General features: G+C 39.2%; 1 protein-coding gene across 6 annotated transcripts in view; it reads right to left on the bottom strand.

Moving 5' to 3' along the window:
• The window catches only part of arhgef3 (Rho guanine nucleotide exchange factor (GEF) 3), a 76623-nt gene that overhangs the window by 41382 nt on the left and 14730 nt on the right, over window positions 1-20511 (bottom strand). For 2 of the 6 annotated variants that reach the window (XM_081383852.1, XM_081383857.1), the window contains exons 2-3: window positions 17827-17893; window positions 6319-6381 (exon numbers count right to left, since the gene is read on the bottom strand). In XM_081383852.1, the coding sequence (XP_081239978.1) occupies window positions 6319-6381; window positions 17827-17893 (130 nt within the window). Of the gene's footprint in view, window positions 1-6318; window positions 6382-7044; window positions 7148-9300; window positions 9532-17826; window positions 17894-20511 lie in introns of those variants that run through there. The other 4 variants (XM_081383853.1, XM_081383855.1, XM_081383859.1 and 1 more) reach the window with 4 other exon arrangements.

Raw genomic sequence — 20511 nt, 5'->3', positions numbered from 1 at the left:
TGGCAGATTGTAGCTCAGATGAACACATGCCAGGCATGCACGTGGCCCCAGCCTCGCCTGACCCCAGACTCAACCCAATGCACTACTGAGCTCTGAAACACACACAAGCCAGAGTCTTTAGGAAAAAGGTGTCAAATTAAAAAGGTGTGAATTATTTACCACTAGCACTGTTATCTAACTGTCATCTATCGTAAATAGGGTTTTGTGGTATATTTGTAATTAATTAATTAAAAATGTTGTGTTTTTATGTTTTCACAATGTACTGTTCGATACTGATCCTAAAGGGAAAGCACTCGAGCAGTGTACTGTTGCTATGATTACATATTTCCAAGCTGCCTTGTATTTCAATAATATTAGAGAAAGTAGCTCCTTTTTGGCTAAGAATAAAGTGCGGGATGTTTTTCAGTCTGGTTTCAGGGTGGGTTATAGCACTGAATCAGCTTTACAATGGGATACAAATGATTTGTTACATATTTGATGACCTGGGTAATCAAGGAGCTTAAATTATGCTGGATCTTAGTGCAGCTTTTGATGTAAAAGGACAAGTTCGGTATTTTACACTTAAAGCTCTGTTTTCAGATCGTTTCTGATGAAATAGAACGGTTAAGATTGAAATTTGGACACATGCTGCTGGCCCGAGAATTTTCGGTTTCTGTGGTAGCACCCCCACCCCCCCACCTCCACAATGGCTGCATAGGTGCACTGGAACAATCCTTCCTAAAACGCATTAAACTTTCGTTTACAAAGATGTGAAACTCACTGAGTAGTCAGGGGTGTTCACTGATATGCTTACACAAAAATCGCTGCAAAAGATGCTAAGACTGAACTTGTCCTTTAATAGATCACGATATTCTCAGCATGTTGTGGGTCTGAGAGGGACTGTTTTAAAATAGTTTTTTTCCTATTTGAAGAAAAGATATTTTTCAGTAAGGGTTGGGGAATTGTGTTCCTCTACAGTTTCTATTGACTGTGGAGTTCCACAGGGCTCCGTTTTGGGGACTATTCTGTTTTCTTTATTCATGCTGCCTCTGGGTCTGATGGGTTTTTGGGATGCCTTATCATCTTTATTCTGATGACATTCAGATTTACTTGCCTCTCAAAGCTGGAGGAACGAGTTCTCAAATGTATTTTTTATTATGTCTTGAGGAGGTGAAATTTTTGCTGGAGAAAAATCGAATAATATAAACCTGAAGTTATAATTTTTGAGCCAAACGGGGCTGACAGTAGCTGCGTTTACATAGACCCTAACAATCCGATTGTAATCGGACCAGTAGCACAATCGTAATAAAAAGTAACATGTAACCACGTCAATCGGAATGAATTGGCCAGATCTGATTAAAATGTAATTCGGATTGTAAGGGGTGGTTTATTCCTTTTGTAATCCGATTGAGACTCGAGAGACCATGTAAACACTCGATCGGATTGAGAACCGAAACTTGCCGTCGCATAATTAGGACACGAAACAGAAAAATATTAAATCTGCTTTTTAAAACAAAGAAAACATATAAACACGCACATCAACCCGATCACTTTTTTAGCGTTCATGTGAACACTGCGTTCGGATTCATAAATCGGAACAAATTCATTCAAATTGAAGCAAAAAGTGTCCATGTAAACGTAGCTAGTGACTTAAAAGTTGATTGGTCAGTGAAAGTGCAGTCCCAGATAAGACATCTGGGTGTAATTTTTGATTCAGCACTTAGATTTGATGCTCAGATCAAGTATGTGGTGAAAAGTTGCTTTTTCCAATTAAGGATTATTGCAAAAATGTAATCTTTTTTGTCAGATGCTCATCTTGAGACAGTGATTCATGGATCTATTTCCTCCCGCCTGGGTTACTGTAATGCACTTAATTTGGGAGAAAACCATACTCTTATTTCAAGACTGCAATTGGTCCAGGACGCGGCCACAAAGCTCCTTACTGGCCTAAAGAAAAGGGAGCATATTACACCAGTTTTGGAAAATTTGCATCGGCTCTTGGTTAAATATCGGATTCAGTCTAAGGTGTTGCTACATGTTTATAAAGCTGTCCATGGAATGGCCCTAGGTTATATTCTGAAACTGATTCACATGAACTCACGTAGACCTCAAAGAGCAGCAAAGTGCCATTTAAAGGTCCCGTTGCATGCGATTCCATGTTTCAAACTTTAGTTAGTGTGTAATGTTGCTGTTACAGCATAAATAATATCTGTAAAATTATAAAGCTCAAAGTTCAATGCCAAGCGAGATATTTTATTTAACAGAAGTTGACTACAAAAAACGGCTCGATTGGACTACATCCCTCTACTTCCTGCATTAGTGACATCACCAGAACCGTTTCTTGACTAACCTCCGCCCACAGGAATGCTCCCTCAACTCTACTGGCTACTTGCGCACTTCTTATAACTTAGGCTACTGCGTTTACTCAGCTCTTACGGTGATTTTCTGAAGTAAAACTGACGCTTCATCTTTTGTGTGATGTACAATAAACTTTATTAAACTCATCAGTATATGTTTGATCATCGTTCAGACAGCAGACTTGTAGGCTATTAATAAATAATGGATACATAGCCTACAAGCAGATGACAAATACGTTATAATAACCGTAATTAAACTACTAAACCATACCTGTTTCATCTCTATACAGCACTCTGACTCTGTAGGCATTATTGTCCGACTCGAAATGAACGCCGTTACTGAGAGTTTCTGATATTATCATCATTCCGTGAGATGAGATTGTCCTGACAGACTGAGCACGAGCTCATGAAGCTCCGCCCCCTGTGCCGTCCAGCAGCACCTCATTTGCATTTAAAGGGGACACACTGAAACGGCTCGTTTTTCTGAGCCCCAAAAAATGTCAATTTAAACATGCTGTAAAAAATGATCTGTTGGGTATTTTGAGCTGAAACTTCACATACACACTCTGGGGACATCAGAGACTTATTTTACATCTTGTGAAAAGGGGCATAGAACGGGACCTTTAATGTCGATCCCCAAACCCAACGCCTGAAAACTAAAGGGGACCAGGCTTTTTCTGTTGTTGGCCGAGATTGTGGAGATCTGGATCTTCCAATGACGTTCCAACCCGTATGACCTTCGTTCATCTTAACACAAATGAAGATATTTTTGACGACACATGCGTGTGATGCTGATGCAGGAGCCGGCCAATAGTGAGCCAGCGTTCTGACGTTGAACCTGGAAGCACTGTTTACAACGTCAGAGACTGACACGGAAGAGAAGAAATTGTTGAATAAAGTCGTTATTTTTTATTCCGTTTTTTGCGCACAAAAGTATTCTCGTCACTTTAACATTAGTGTTGAACCAATGTAGTCGCTGTAGTGTGTATGACTATTTTAACGATGTCTTTACTACTTTCTGCATAGGCCTTGAAAGTGGTAGTTGTGTTAATGGAGGGACAGAAAGCTCTCGGATTGCATCAAAAAGATCTTCACTTGTGTTCTTAAGATGAACGAAGGTCTTACGGATTTGGAACGACATGAGGGTGAGTAATTACTGACAGAATTTCATTTTTGGATAAACTAACCCTTTTAATCTTGTTTGAAATCTTATTTGTTTTCTATGGTTTTTAGTTGTTGATTTTTGGAAGCGGTATTTTATTTGAGCTAATTGTTATGTTTTATGTTGTTTGTATTTTCTGTATTTTTACTGACTGTATAGTCCTCTGGTTTACTGAGTAGTTGTAAACTAGATTTGACACATTATTTAAAGTGATTTAAGTCTTCATTTTTTGGTTACTAAAACGTTGTCTGAAACATTGTGTGAACGCTGTAGGACAGACCTGATACAATCAATCAACAGATTATACTTTTTTTAACTGGATTTCCATGCTTGTTTTGCTCCTTTTTCCATACTTGTAAGACTGTCAAACCTTTGTTTTAACTTCCTTTGGAGGGTCCAAGCCTTAATAAGAGCCCACGATTCACATTAGGAACTTTAAATATGGAAAGTGATTACCATCAGTGACTGGAGCGATGAATTGTTGAGTAAGAATCATTTTAAGACTTGAGTCACATGTACGAGTAAGGGAGGAGTGCCCAAACATGAAAACAATGGCTAGCCATGTTAGACTTCCCCACACTGACATCACAGCACATCCGTAACAAACCCCCCTTCCCAAACGAGCCCACCCAGAGCTCCCGCACTGAACGCCAGCTCCTGTTGTTCAGCGCTCACACAGGCATTCTGGGATGGCAGAACACACACGCCTCGAGCAGATTCCAGGAGTGTTCGGACTTGCTCAGGGTAAGCCACCGCAAGTTCAAGGAACGGGATTCGTCACTACTAGAGATGTTTGCTTGACATCGTCTCTCAAAGCACTGCATTCTGGGCTGTCTCTCTAATGTCTGCAGAAATAAACCCATTAGACCCCTTCAACTATAAAAGCACAGGAGAGCTGCAATTATGTCCAATTCAGCTGGAAAAACTATTAGTTATTACATTCATTCAGTGCTTTGACCTCTGAAGAAACCTCAAAGCCTCTAAAATCAATCAAACATCAGAAAAAATGAGACAGAAATAGGGGATGCTTCTGTTAGGAATCAAAAGAATAATGTTTTGACAAATGGAGTTCAGAGAAAAAGTTAGTAAAGTTCCCTCAACTTTGGAAAAATGTGCCTTTTTTTGCACACGGAGCTGATTATGAGATGCAAATGCCTAAATGTATTAGTTTACAAATCGTGCACTATAAGTAACGTGCAAGAAACCACACAGAAATAAGTCTTTATTAATCAATAATCTGAGTGAAAGGGAAGACAATAGTGTGATTTGTGTGAAAGGGAAGAAAAGTTGTTGGTGTTTTACAGCCACTAGTGTTAATTTCAGCTGGAAACTGCAGTTAAAATTATATATACACACACATTTTTGGAGTTTTACAGAAATGTATGAAGAGGCACGTTTTTCCATGCTGTCATTTTGCCAGTAACTAACAAGTCTGACATCTAAATTTATATCAAATTATAATCTTTGAGTTCAAAAAAAAAAAAAATGCTGATGCTGTTAGGTATGTCAAGGAGTGTTGGACTATATTTTCTGTAAAACAGATGTTGCCATTAAAAATGCCATTGAAAGAAAGGAATGTGCCTGGAGAATCTGGAGAATAGCACATATAAACACCGGCTCATGTCAGTTCTAGTTCATCTGCACTAAACTATTAGTCTTAAAAATGAATCACGGCTGGACAGTTTCCAGTCCGATCATGAGACAGATGTGTCTCCCCGAAAAAACTAAACAAACCAACCAGGAGAATCATAAGAGCAATAGTACATTCAGAAATAACAACCCAGACAGTGGGAGCAAGACATTAAAGCAAAAACGTTAACACTTGTTCCTACATTTCTGAATGGCCGTTCCACGCAGAGTTACACAGACTGAACATCCTTCAGCGTCAGTAAAGAGTAAACCATATCACAACATTACTGGCACATTGTGTAGAGATGTGCGCTCTCACTTTGAGTCAGATCACTGATCGTGACATTGTGTTCCTCACGGCACGCAGGAGCTCTACACACAGCACCGTTTGACCACAAAAGCAAAAATATGCAATCATACGCTTCCAGTAAAGCCTGGTAATTACATGGCTTTTTGTGCATTAGGAAGCGAGACGCAGGCTGACCTTTAAGAAAATATAATTTTCCTCTTCACACATGCCATACGGCGACGCAAAGAGCTTTCGTGATGAATGTTTTTCAGTTCAGTTGCACTGACGGCCTTTAGCTCACTATCTCAAATAGGCTTTGGCAAGAAAATAAATCTTGATGCCCAGATAATACCTCAGCAGAAGCTGCAATGTTTTCATGTCATATTACAGTAACAGAATAGACTCAGTCTGAAGAATTTGAACCCTGTTTTCATGCCGAGTTTTCCGGTACCAAGGCGCTGTAGAGAAATGCAGTGAAGATATACAGAAGTTCGCAACAAAAACCCAATAGGACTTTTCCATTGGCTTTTGGATCATTGCAGAAAATAAGCTCTGCGACCAGCAAAGCTTATGATTCTTGCAAAAACAAATTTCCCATCATGATAATTTTGATAATCTTGACAAATGAACACAACTTTGAAGCCTGCATCCTCTGTGGTCCCATTTAGCGAGACAAGTAAAAGCTTTAATGGCAAATTGGGTTTTCCTGATGCATTTTATGATGTTGAAAATATTTTGAGCTTGTGTTTTGAGCACAGACTTCAGGCATTTAACCAAAAACCCATTAAATTCAGGCCGATGGAACCAGAAGTGCTAAAACTACACAAATAAGTAATGTATGTTTGTACAAGCTCAGTGCATTATGAGTGTTATAATTCTCAATCCACATTAAAGTAACTCACATTGATGTCCAAACTGCAGAGACTGAGTGCGTCCACATCTCTCTTCCTCTGCTTCCTCTTCTTCTGTAAAGAGACGAGTGATAATCAGTTCAGTGCTCCTTTATCTCTAGCATACAGATTTATGTTTCATAACACCGGCATGTTTTAGACACCACTGATTTTATTTTGTTGAAATTGTCCTGCAGAAGTCACATATAGATAACTATCGCACGGCAACACAATATAGAGCTTGTAGGTTCACCATATTTTCAGCATTTGAAACATATGTCAGTATTAAAAGCATGGTGCGCATACACTGAATAAATACTCTAATCGGTTACAGCCAAGTATATTACTTTTATTTTCCTAAAAAACAAATAAAAAGTAAAGTAAAAATATTTATTTTAAAGACCATACAATACTTAATCAATATATTTTCATTAAACATAAGGGAAAATGTTCAAGTGAAAATATAATTCAAACAAAATAGTTTCTTTAATCTTTTCTATTTGTTTTTAGACAAACTGAACAAAACAGGTTTAAACCAGAATTATGATTTTCAGTTAGACTAATATAAAAATGCACTTTAACTAAATGACACTGTGATGGTGTCTGCCACAGCTGGCTGACGCAGATGATGAACAATGTGAGCAGGATCTAATTTATAAACTAAAGTAATTTTTATTTCTGCACTTAAAAATAACAAAGGATTTCAGGATACTCAGGAATCAAAACTTTTAGACGCACCTGGACGTTTCTGAATGTTAGTGGAGACATTTATGTGGTTGTTGTGGAGTTTCATTGATCATCTCATCATCATGTTGAACTTCTCCACAAGTGTCCACAGTTCCTGAGGTGTTTATAAGACAGCGGTGACATGTTCTGGTCAATAGTGTTCAGTGCTCGTCTGTGCTCAACCACAGAACAGCTTCAGGCTCTGCTGGATCTTCATCAGTGCGTTAGAACTGGTCAGTGTTGTCGCTTGCGAAAGCAAATGTCGGCTGGTGTGTGTAAACATGCAGATTAAGGGCCGGTAATATTATAATAAGATCCTCTTCAGAAGAGGAGCGAAATCTGATGGACTTATTTTTTTTACTTGCTTTCAGAGAAAGTTTCACCAAAACAAACTCACTGGGTTTCACTTTTCACGCTTTCAGGGTTGGTAGAAGCACCGGGGACCCGATTATAGCAAGTCAGATTTTCATATGTTCCCTTTAAATGCATTTGACCAGTTCTAGACCAATTGTTGTTGTAGATGGTGAATAAAATGTTTATATAAATCATTCTATCGGTTTTTTGAATGGTCAACTCTATTGCCATCTTTGTCATTATTCTGTATGTCTGTATGTTCAGAATGAATATTGCTGGTGCATTACATTTTGTATACTGACTAATATTTTTAAATAGTATGTAACAAAATAAAAACAGGAACTTGGATTTTTTTTTTTTTTTATTCTGTCTTGTGTTGTTCCTTATTAATTAATTTATTCTGTGACCTCAACAAAAGTAATGCATTTATTTTAATAATGTACTGGTCACTGTTAGATAATGTACTGTAATTGCAATTATTAAAAAGGACCACAAAAGTATACACATAATACATAACATGATTTGGTTGAAAAAAGTCTTTGCAGTGTCTCTAGTGTTTTGGTTTGTTTGCATTTAATAAATATTAATTGCTTGCAATTAGATCCATGCTTCATCTCTCCTTGCCTGAATGACCGTGATATGATTATATTATTATAATATTACATTTCAGTCTGTTCCTCAAACACAGCTATCATACTTTTATGGTAGATTAATGCCACTTTTGTGGTGTTTTTTTTGTCTTTTTTGTTGTTTGAAAGTCCCAGCTCCCACTCACTGAAGTTTCATGGTAATAAGTTATAATATTAAAGAAAATACATTTTGACCTACGGCAAAGAAAAAGTCAGATGGGTTAGGAACAACATGAGGGTGTGCTGAAAGTGGGCACACGTATCACAGTTTCCAGTTCTGTGTTCAACACTGATAATAATAATGAGATTTGTATCTTGATCATCGAATCCTCATATTAGAGTGATTTCTGAAGGATCATGTGACTCTGAAGACTGGAGTAATGATGCTGAACATTCAGCTTTGATCACAGGAATAAACAGGAAAATAACAGTATTAACGTTGCAAAATTCTTAAATAAATCAATTTCGGTTTCATTTGTAAAGCAGCAATAAAAAGACGATATTATTCAGTTCAATTTACTTGATTCAATTAAGCTCAATAACAGTGTCAAAGTTACAGTTCATGGACTGGATTGCAGCACGTTTGGATGATCCATCTTTTTCTTCGCCAAACCAAATGTAGGAACATTTATAAGGAGAGTATTGCTGCTTTAACCCATTGTAGTCATCATTATGCCACCGAAAAACAATTCATAATCACCTAATGTATCACAAACAGCTTCTGAACGCAGCAAATACATGAGAGAGTTACAGTGCATCTGGAAATATAGCGACACAATCACAGCCACTTTCACATGAAGACTAACCTAACATCCACACACACACCCAACTTTATCTCTCATTCACAACACTTAATCATTTCAAACAATTATAACAAGAAGAATTTTGAGAGAAACACTGAGTAAACACAGGCTTACATAAGAGCTTCTTTACTGGCATCGATGGAGCCGTAACATTTCACAAAAGCTTCTTTAGATTTTCTAAAATGTTCTTCACACTAATAAAAATGGTTCTTTTAAGAACTGAAAGGTTCTTTGGGGAACCAAAAATGGTTCTGTAGAAAGTTAAAAATCTGTGTTTCTCCTGGACAGCAATGAGAAGAAATGGAGAGCAAACTGAGGCTTTTGAAAAGACCCCAGTATCCTCTTCAGTTTCAGTGTTTCAGACTGTGCTTAGAAATGCCAAGATATAGTCAGATATCAAAACCAAACTCTTCCAAGATCATATGATCTGAGGTATGCCTTATTCCACATTCATTTGATAAGTTAATAAGACGTTGGCTCACCTTCTGATGGATGAAAAGGCAGCACCCCATCATTGGGCTTCACAGCACTGGTCCTCAGACACACAACACCCCCCGAAACACCTTCACAATCCCCCAGCATGCAGCGCTGTCACCTGTCTAACCCTCAGCCATGAGTGTGAGTGTGTGTGTGAGCAGCAAACAGGATGTTCTGGAGGAAGTGTGTCGGTGCTATATCGGGCCGAAGCTCTCAGACTGCATCTCTGCTGGTGTTTGTCTGAGGCCGGTGGCGTCAAACAACTTCCGCTTACAGGGAAGAAGCGTTTACACCCTCCTCGCACACATCAGCTAACGCTGCTAATGCGCTTTACACAAGAAAGTTGACTTTTTTAATCAATTTGAATACAAACTGAATAATGAAGTTTCATTTTCATCCTAATTGTTGATGCACAACCCAGTAGAAACTGTAATATTGTGAACTATTTTTACAGTTGAAAATAACTGTTTTTCTGTGTGAATATATGTTAAAATGTCATTTCTGTGATTAAAGCATCTTTACTCCAGTCTTCAGTGTCACATGGTCCTTCAGAAATCAGTATAATATGATGATTTGCTGCTCAAGAAACATTTATGATTATTGTCAATGTTGAACTGTACTGTACACACTTTTATTATGTGAACATAAAATTCTATTTTGGATGTGATTAATCGTTGCCCAGCACTAATTTACTTATATAATATATTGACTTGGATCTGTACCTGCACTGCCGCAGTTTAGGAGATGTGTGTACACTCAGAGAACAGTTAACAACAGGAAGCCAGAAAATCCCTGCTAAACACACTTCCTGGAAACAAGCGGTCTTCCTTTAAGCACTTCCTGTTGAAGAAGTGCGCTGTGTGTCTGATGCTGAAATTATCATACTTACATGATGAGTTTACATGAATGTCACTGGAGTTTTGTAATTACCCAATGGATTTTGGGAGTTTCTTTTCAAATGGGAAATAATTGGTGTTGATTAATTGTGAATATTGACAGCACAAGTAGGATTTTCGGTGAGGCTGTTCACATGACCTTTTAAACGTGGTCTCAACATTGGCCACTGGAACCACAAGTGAACGCAGTTATGGCCTAAATGCAAAACCGCATGACATTGTTGACATCATAGCCACATTATTACATGTTGGTCTCGTATATACACAGTTTTTGAAGTGCACTCACACAGGGTGATTAAATCGCTGGAGGTTGCCAAATCACAGTCCTGTTAGTAGGTTTTGGCAGCAGGCATTCATGTTGAGATTCAAATGAGAATTTGTTCTGAATCTATTAACCTGGTTAAATAAAGGTGAAATAAAAAAAATAAAACATAAAAATTCATACTCAACTGCTATATCTAACTATATCATTAGAGTGGATCAGGTTTGCCTCAAATCGAATCCGTTTCTGGATTTTTTTATTTTATTTTTCATTGCTAAGATGTTTTTGGATAAGCAAGACAAGCCAATTTTATTTGTAAATTGCCTTTCACAATACACTTTGTATCCAAGCAGCTTTAAAGAAATTCATACTGTGTGTATATATATATGATCAAATTGTAATCACTGACTGTAATCAAATTGAAAGCTTGTGAATCAACATCTAATCGAATTATGGAATTTGTGTGAATGAAACATTGCTGACATGTACAGAGCTATAAAAGCATTTTGGACAATATACAGTGGCTCGAATCAGATGGTTTTGGAAGAATCTGATGACAATTTGCCAAAATGTGACATTTGCCAAAATGTGAGCACAGTTTAAGACATTAATGTTGAGATCTCTTTTGAAAGTCTAAAGTCTAATGGAGATCTTTTACTGGGATCTTTTTCTCAGAATATTTTTGACAAAAATCATTTGATTTCTCTGTAATCATCAATTGCTGTCTAATAGACGATTTTTCTTTCCTGCAGGATTAATTGTGTTGACAGAGAGTACAAGATTCGTCGCAGAGAAGATGAATTCACTTCTAAACTCTAATCTGGAATCAGAAATGAATGAAGCCGATGTGTTAATGTGACCTAAGGTCTTTTATGAACATCACATGTAGGTCACAATTGCAAGAACATTTTATATGGTTATTATCTGAAGTGATATGGAGTCATAAACCCAACATTTCTTCATCACATTGGCAGAATTCATTGCTGACCTTGTGGTTTTATACAAAAAGAAGTCTGAAATGATACGGCTCAGCCCTTGGACTATCTCACGACTGCAGATCAAGGGAAGGCCGACAGAGGCATTCTGAAGGGAGTGTGATCCCACAATTATCAGACGTCCCATGAACCTTGATATATTTTCAGAATTTATGTTATTTGTTATTTGTTATGTTATTTGTTGGCTATTTATGAGCAGCCTAACACTGTCAAACACTCAAAAATATATTGAGGTAAAGCTTTGTGAAACTATTATTGAAAGGCACATCGCTGGAAAAGCCAGCATGCATTTTTCATGGAGGTTTGTTGATTTATGCTCTTTTGTGATTTGGTTTGGTGCTGGTCTAGCTGTTCAACTTTTGCATGAACTTTCAGATAAAGCTTTTTTACCAAGGAAGTTTTGCTGGTTAAGAAGGCAAGTCACAGGAAATGAGGAAATGAAGTTATCTGTTATCTGTTTTGTTTCTTGCATTCTGTCATATACTAGAGGCACCCATTTGTTTCACCAGGTTATCAATGGTACATTTGGTTGGTGTTGTGACTTTACTAATTCCATTGCTACACAAAATATATCATCATCATCATCATCATCATCATCATCATCATCAAGTAAGAGAAAATTAGATATTTCAGCCACCTCACAGACTAACATATAATGTTGAAAATTAAATGATTATTACTAGTTTTATGGCCAATATTTGCATCCTGAAATTGATTTTATTTCAGTTTTTTTTTTTTTTACATTTAACTGGGCATATTTGTTTTCTATCCATTTAAAAACACACTTTAGGCTAAAGGGATAGTTTATCCAAAAATACGTTTAGTAATACGTTAAGTCCAAAGTCGTTATTTACTAACCCTCATGTCATTTCAAACTTGGGCATATCTCTTTCTTTGGTGGAATACCAGGAGGATATTTTGAAATATAAAACAGTAGGCCCATTGACTTTCATTGTAAACCAGCGCCTGGCCATTAGCATGATTAAGACTGTTTTACAAGCAGGCTATCTCTGTTTGGACGTTGATTAATAGTTTAAAAGGCAAACACAGAGGATGACCTTTTTCATGTGAAGAGTATTGTATAATATCAAGGAAATGCAATCACCCTGCCTTCTAGTTTATTGCCTTTTTGTTACACAATGTATTAAATACAATGCTGTTTTTTTAAGAAATGCCCTATACTGTATGGGCATAGATGTACAGTAATTGTTAGTTATGTATGTGTGTGTGCCTACCCATCAGAAGAAGTAGCAGAGGTGTGTGTGTTTATGTGTGTCTGCTCAAGGACACAAAAGACTGTGGTTCTACTCCTAGAATCTCCTAGAAAAGGAAATCAGCCATCTTGGTTGAGTTTACTGGAGTTCAAGGACATGAAAAGGCAGACAGCTTACATCTAAAAAGCCTTGAGAAGAATCTTGGAAACCAGAGCTGAAGCCCAGAGCTGAAGACAAGAAACCCAGAGCTGAAGACAAGAAGCCCAGAGCTGAGGACAAGAAGCCCAGAGCTGAAGAGAAGAAACCCAGAGCTGAATATAAGAAGCCCCGGGGCTGAAGACAAGAAGCCCAGAGCTGAAGAGAAGAAACCCAGAGCTGAAGACAAGAAGCCCAGAGCTGAAGACAAGAAGCCAAGAGCTGAGGACAAGAAGCCCAGAGCTGAGGACAAGAAGCCCAGAGCTGAAGAGAAGAAGCCCAGAGCTGAATATAAGAAGCCCCGGGGCTGAAGACAAGAAACCCAGAGCTGAAGACAAGAAGCCCAGAGCTGAAGACAAGAAGCCCAGAGCTGAAAACAAGAAACCCAGAGCTGAGGACAAGAAACCCCAAGTTGAAGACAAGAAACCCAGAGCTGAAGACAAGAAGCCCAGAGCTGAAGACAAGAAGCCCAGAGCTTAAGACAAGAAACCCAGAGCTGAAGCCCAGAGCTGAAGACAAGAAGCCCAGAGCTTAAGACAAGAAACCCAGAGCTGAAGCCCAGAGCTGAGGAAAAGAAGCCCAGAGCTGAAGACAAGAAGCCCAGAGCTGAAGACAAGAAGCCCAGAGCTGAAGCCCAGAGCTGAAGACAAGAAACCCAGAGCTGAAGACAAGAAACCCAGAGCTGAAGACAAGAAGCCCAGAGCTGAAGCCAAGAAGCCCAGAGCTGAAGCCAAGAAGCCCAGAGCTGAAGCCAAGAAGCCCAGAGCTGAAGCCCAGAGCTGAAGACAAGAAACCCAGAGCTGAGGACAAGAAGCCCAGAGCTGAAGCCAAGAAGCCCAGAGCTGAAGCCCAGAGCTGAAGACAAGAAACCCAGAGCTGAAGACAAGAAACCCAGAGCTGAAGAAAGAAGCCCAGAGCTGAGGACAAGAAGCCCAGAGCTGAAGACAAGAAACCCAGAGCTGAAGCCCAGAGCTGAGGACAAGAAGCCCAGAGCTGAAGACAAGAAACCCAGAGCTGAAGACAAGAAATCCAGAGCTGAAGACAAAAAGCCAAGAGCTGAAGCCCAGAGCTGAGGACAAGAAGCCCAGAGCTGAGGACAAGAAGCCCAGAGCTGAAGACAAGAAGCCCAGAGCTGAAGACAAGAAGCCCAGAGCTGAAGACAAGAAACCCATAGCTGAAGACAAGAAGCCCAGAGCTGAGGACAAGACACCCAGAGCTGAAGACAAGAAACCCAGAGCTGAAGACAAGAAGCCCAGAGCTGAAGACAAGAAGCCCAGAGCTGAGGACAAGAAGCCCAGAGCTGAAGACAAGAAGCCCAGAGCTGAAGACAAGAAGCCCAGAGCTGAAGACAAGAAGCCCAGAGCTGAAGACAAGAAACCCAGAGCTGAAGACAAGAAGCCCAGAGCTGAAGACAAGAAGCCCAGAGCTGAGGACAAGAAGCCCAGAGCTGAAGACAAGAAGCCCAGAGCTGAAGACAAGAAACCCAGAGCTGAAGAGAAGAAGCCCAGAGCTGAAGACAAGAAGCCCAGAGCTGAAGACAAGAAGCCCAGAGCTGAAGACAAGAAGCCCAGAGCTGAAGACAAGAAGCCCAGAGCTGAAGACAAGAAGCCCAGAGCTGAAGACAAGAAACCCAGAGCTGAAGACAAGAAACCCAGAGCTGAAGACAAGAAGCCCAGAGCTGAGGACAAGACACCCAGAGCTGAAGACAAGAAACCCAGAGCTGAAGACAAGAAGCCCAGAGCTGAAGACAAGAAGCCCAGAGCTGAAGACAAGAAACCCAGAGCTGAAGACAAGAAGCCCAGAGCTGAGGACAAGAAGCCCAGAGCTGAAGACAAGAAGCCCAGAGCTGAAGACAAGAAGCCCAGAGCTGAAGCCCAGAGCTGAAGACAAGAAACCCAGAGCTGAAGAGAAGAAGCCCAGAGCTGAAGACAAGAAGCCCAGAGCTGAAGACAAGAAACCCAGAGCTGAAGACAAGAAGCCCAGAGCTGAGGACAAGAAGCCCAGAGCTGAAGACAAGAAGCCCAGAGCTGAAGACAAGAAGCCCAGAGCTGAAGACAAGAAGCCCAGAGCTGAAGACAAGAAACCCAGAGCTGAAGAGAAGAAGCCCAGAGCTGAAGACAAGAAGCCCAGAGCTGAAGACAAGAAGCCCAGAGCTGAGGACAAGACACCCAGAGCTGAAGACAAGAAACCCAGAGCTGAGGACAAGAAGCCCAGAGCTGAAGACAAGAAACCCAGAGCTGAGGACAAGAAGCCCAGAGCTGAAGACAAGAAGCCCAGAGCTGAGGACAAGACACCCAGAGCTGAGGACAAGAAGCCCAGAGCTGAGGACAAGAAGCCCAGAGCTGAAGTCAAGAAACCCAGAGCTGAGGACAAGAAGCCCAGAGCTGAAGACAAGAAACCCAGAGCTGAGGACAAGAAGCCCAGAGCTGAGGACAAGAAGCCCAGAGCTGAGGACAAGAAGCCCAGAGCTGAAGACAAGAAGCCCAGAGCTGAAGGCAAGAAGCCCAGAGCTGAGGACAAGAAGCCCAGAGCTGAGGACAAGAAGCCCAGAGCTGAGGACAAGAAGCCCAGAGCTGAGGACAAGAAGCCCAGAGCTGAGGACAAGAAGCCCAGAGCTGAGGACAAGAAGCCCAGAGCTGAAGACAAGAAACCCAGAGCTGAAGGCAAGAAACCCAGAGCTGAAGGCAAGAAGCCCAGAGCTGAAGCCCAGAGCTGAAGAGAATAAACCCAGAGCTGACTACACCTTTGATTCAAAGTGGGATTATGGTACTTCATACTTTAATGATAAAGTTGTATTTGCCTTTGCATTTTTGTTTATTAAAAAAGAAAAGTAACCAATTAGTAGAAATGTAATTCATTACAAAAACTGCCTACCGAGACTTTGATTTATAGTGTTTTAAGACTTTGGATAAGAACATACCACAGAGAACTCTTCTGACCAAATAAGTAATATAAGAAAAGTGATTTAAAATGCTTATAATTTAGGTCAGACTCACCTTACGCTTAAAAGTTTCACGGTTAAAAGTGTTAAGATCAAAGTACACACCGCAAAACAAGTGCCATAATTTTTATTGTTAAAGGAGTAGTTCACTTTAAAATGAAAATTACCCCATGATTTACTCACCCTCAAGCCATCCTAGGTGTATATGACTTTATTATTTTATTCAGACGAATACAATCAGAGTTATATTAAAAAACACCCTGATGCTTCCGAGATTTATAATGGCAGTGGATTGCAACCATCAGTTCAAAATAGCTCAAAAGCTCAACCATCAGTTCAAAAGTGCATCTATCCATGATATAAGTGCTCCACACGGCTCCGGGGGGTTAATAAAGGCCTTCTGAAGCGAAGCGATGAGTTTGTGTAAGAAAATATCCATATTTAACACATTACAAAGTAAATTATAGTAATATAACTATAATATATATACTGTAAACTGAACAAAATTATAAACGCAACACTTTTGTTTTTGCCCCCATTTTTCATGAGCTGAACTCAAGCTGAACTTGCACAGGTGTGCCTTAGGCTGGCCACAATAAAAGGCCACTCTAAAATGTGCAGTTTTACTTTCACAATCAACAACCTTTTTTCCGGACCCCCCCCCCAATACAGTAAAACTGCACATTTTAGAGTGGCCTTATATTGTGGCTAGCCTAAGGCACACCTGTGCAATAATCATGCTGTCTAATCAGCATCTTGATATGCCACACCTGTGAGGTGGATGGATGATCTCGGCAAAGGAGAAGTGCTCACTAACACAGATTTAGACAGATTTGTGAACAATATTTGAGAGAAATAAGCCTTTTGTGTACATAGAAAAAGTCTTAGATCTTTGAGTTCAGCTCATGAAAAATGGGGGCAAAAACAAAAGTGTTGCGTTTATAATTTTGTTCAGTGTATATAATATAGGCCTAATAATATAACTCAGATTGTATTCGTCTGAAAGAAGAAAGTCATATACACCTAGGATGGCTTGAGGGTGAGTAAATCATGGGGTAATTTTAATTTTAAAGTGAACTACTCCTTTAATAACTGTGCTAAATTTAAGGCAGGCTTAGACTGGCCATCGGGCACAGTGGGTGAAATGTTCAAACCCGGAGGCCAAGCTACTGATTTTGCCCGCTGTCCCACTCATGTATGCCAACTTTCAGTAATATTTGAGTGAAGTAAACTCATTTCATTTGGTTAATGTCACTTTCAGGTTTTTAAAGTATAGGGTGCACATGTACTAGTACAGTGTTTCCCATGTTCTTGGAGGCACACCAACACTAGAGTTATGAATGGTTATGGTGATGAATTTTACATTTGCATATTCTATAGTATGAATAGTTTTGTAAACAAAGTAAAAGTGTTGAGAAGCAGCTGATTAACATGTTTTAATTATATTTATTAGATACATAATATGTGTTTTTTATATGTATAGGACTATTATATGATTTTAAATTTGAAAGTAAAGTAAATTATAGTATTTATGCTATATCGTGATCTGTGCGAGTGCGTCATTGCCTTTCTTTGATGACGATGAGCGATTATTGTCAGCGAATTCCACTTCAACGGATATATCCCATGTGAACACTGTGTAGGGATCCTGTCAATCTGATCGCACTTCTACACATTTTCCAACTCTTCCTAATCAAACACACCTGACTCAACTCATCAGCTCATTAGAAGAGACTCCAAGACATGAAATGAATGTGTCAGATAAGGGAGATGCTCAAAATGTGTACTGTTGGTGTGCCTCCAGAAACAGGCTGGGCTGGGAAACACTACTGATGAACGGTTTTCCAACGCTGGCCGTGGTATATGCCAACAGTGCACATTCTGGACGTGATTTTGGATCATTTGGCGAACACCACACTACACTATGTTCACGAAACCTGCAAATCCATTGATTTCAAAAGGGCACAGAGGCAGAACACTCTTCCTGTTGATGGACCTCAAGAAAAACAGCATATATTCTGAACTCACCCCTCTGAAGAGCCACTTCTCTGATGTAGAGAGGAGAGAAAATGACTCCTTCCTCTGCAACATCGGCCTGATGGGAGAAAACAAGAAAAAGACATCAGACACACAGGTGATTTACACTACAGTAGCAGAGACTGGCACAGATGGACATTACACACTGACAGACTAAAGCTGCGCTCACATTTACTGCTGTTCGGTGAACTTTCACTGGAGAAATCAAATCCATTCATTTCGATAGAGTGCTGCAATGTTGGCGTATTTTTGTAGGCCAAAACCCAGAAACGAGTTAGCACTTCAGCAAATCTATGGTTTTTTGAACGGGGTTTTGGTTAAATGCCTGAAATAAGGTCTGTGGGTCACACAAGCTCAAGATTTTTTCAAGTCTTATTCTACAGCATAAAATACGTCACTAAAACCCCCTTTTTTAAAGCACTTACTTGTCTTGTAAAACGTGATTGCTAACAAGTGTCTAAACTGGACTCGGCTGCCAGGAATATTAAACGTCATGACGCCGAACAGGTGAACTCATCTCCTAGCCTCGTTGTGTTTGTAACTGCGCACTTGCAACCTATTATTACTCAAACTTTCAGGGAAAATGTTTTATTATATGAAGTCTGAAAGAGTTGTTAAAAGATTAACACTAATTCTAACTTATTCACTAACATCAGTCTCAGCCTAATAGTCTTCACTGTAGCGCTCTATAGGAATCCATGCGATTGGGAGTTTCACGTGAGGGTGAAAAAGCTCAAATTGTTGACGCTGACCAACAGAAAGTGGTTTGGTTTGAAAGCGTCATTGCTGCGCTATTGATACTGAACAAAGGACAAGTTTTGCTCATGTGACTGGACCTTAAGGCCCGGTTCACACAGACCGCATTTGGTGATGCCCTTTTGTCTGGCTATTGTGACAAGCTGCTGAGAAAAATCTTTTTTTTGCACATGGTTCTCCAAATATTTGAGCTTGTAGCATTCATATTTGTTCATTTTAAAATGGAAAGAATTCTTAATAAAGTCACCATGAAATCAAAATGGACAATTCCTATTTTCGAATGGAATATCGCAGTGTTTATTAGAAATGATTTATCTGTGCACGTCATTATTCTGTTAAATTCATGTTTCTCATAATCTTGAATCAGAATATCGTCCTCTTGCAGCATCTCTTGTCTTCTCTGATGACGAGGGCGGGGCTATAACCTGTCAATCACGTGAGATCAGCCAATAGCAAACCACAACCATCCAATCAACTCCACACAGACAAAATCAAGCCCCGCCCACATTTGTTCTTGTTCCAGGAGCGTTTCACTCAGATATACGACACAATAGAGGAGAAAAGACCAGCGCAACTTAAACACAGTTTAAAGACAACTTTAAGAAAATACGCATTTAACATAACAATGACAGACTGATATATCAGCCAGGCAAATTTATCTGCCAGTATTTGGCCAATTTAAGAATAAATTAGCTTTTTAGCTCAGTGTAGTTCGTTTATACCCTACATTTAGCTTTTTACTTCTGTGATTGTATTTAGGCATCAAAATCATAAAAGTTGTGTTAATTTGTGAAGATTTTCATGATGAACAAAACGTTTAACGTTTAATGTTTAATAATCTATTCCAAAATACAATTGGGGTTTTGTTCTTTTGGTTTAGCTTTTCAACATAAACATTTGCTCAGTTAATAAACAACAACATTTTTTTTTTCTTTCCCAGCTGTTTTGAGTAAATTGTTTCACCGTTTAAAATGATATTGGTCTTGAACTTTTTTTTTTTTTTTTATTCTGACACTTAACATGTAAATGCACCTTCACACAAAAACTTGTAGAATTAGTTTTGTAGTGGAAAACCAAACTCAAAATTAATTTATATATATATATATATATATATATACAGTGATTTATGGTTTATATATATATATATATATATATATATATATATAAATCAATCAATCAACCACTATTTAACATGTGGTTTTGGTTTTTCAAGTCTCCTGCAACAAAACTAAATTGAAAACTATATTTACATGCAGAAAGGTCCAACAAGGAGCAGTTTTTCTGCTTTGGCAGGAGTTTTGTGGTTAAATTCTCCATCTCTTGGCTCACATGCCCCCCTCTGGCATTTACCTCCTCACTTTATCAGCGTTTAAAGATGCCTCCCATTGCGATGGGAACATTATCCCACTTCCTGACTGATCCATGAGTTCATTTATTCCAGCTACTGCTTTAACAGCACAATATCTTCATCCAGATATTCAAGCTGAAGTAAATCTCACACACACATCTGCCACACAGAATGATCCTCATGTTAGTGCAGTCCACTATAGTGCACATACATGTGTTTACAACAGAGACATTATGGCTGCCATGGCACACACAGAGTAGTTTATATTATAGAATGTCTCTCGGTTTGTAATCAAAGCATGCTGAGAAAAACAGATTTCCCTTTCTTTGTAAACTGCTAATTGTGTTAAACATACAATTTCTTAAGTTGTTTTTAAAGTCAGGAATTTTCATATGGAATGAGTAATTGTAGTTCTTGAAACGGATAAGTATAACACACACACACACACACACACACACACACATGTCTGGTGCACTATCTTTGTGAGGACTCTCCATAGACGTAATGGTTTTTATACTGTACAAACTGTATATTCTGTCCCCTTACACTAACCCTACCCCTAAACCTACCCA

This window comes from Scardinius erythrophthalmus, assembly GCF_964197995.2.
Source record: "Scardinius erythrophthalmus genome assembly, chromosome: 14".
In the NCBI taxonomy this organism is placed as follows: domain Eukaryota; kingdom Metazoa; phylum Chordata; class Actinopteri; order Cypriniformes; family Leuciscidae; genus Scardinius; species Scardinius erythrophthalmus.
The sequence above is the reverse complement of the archived record's forward strand: the minus strand, read 5'-3'. Positions and strand labels throughout refer to the sequence as shown.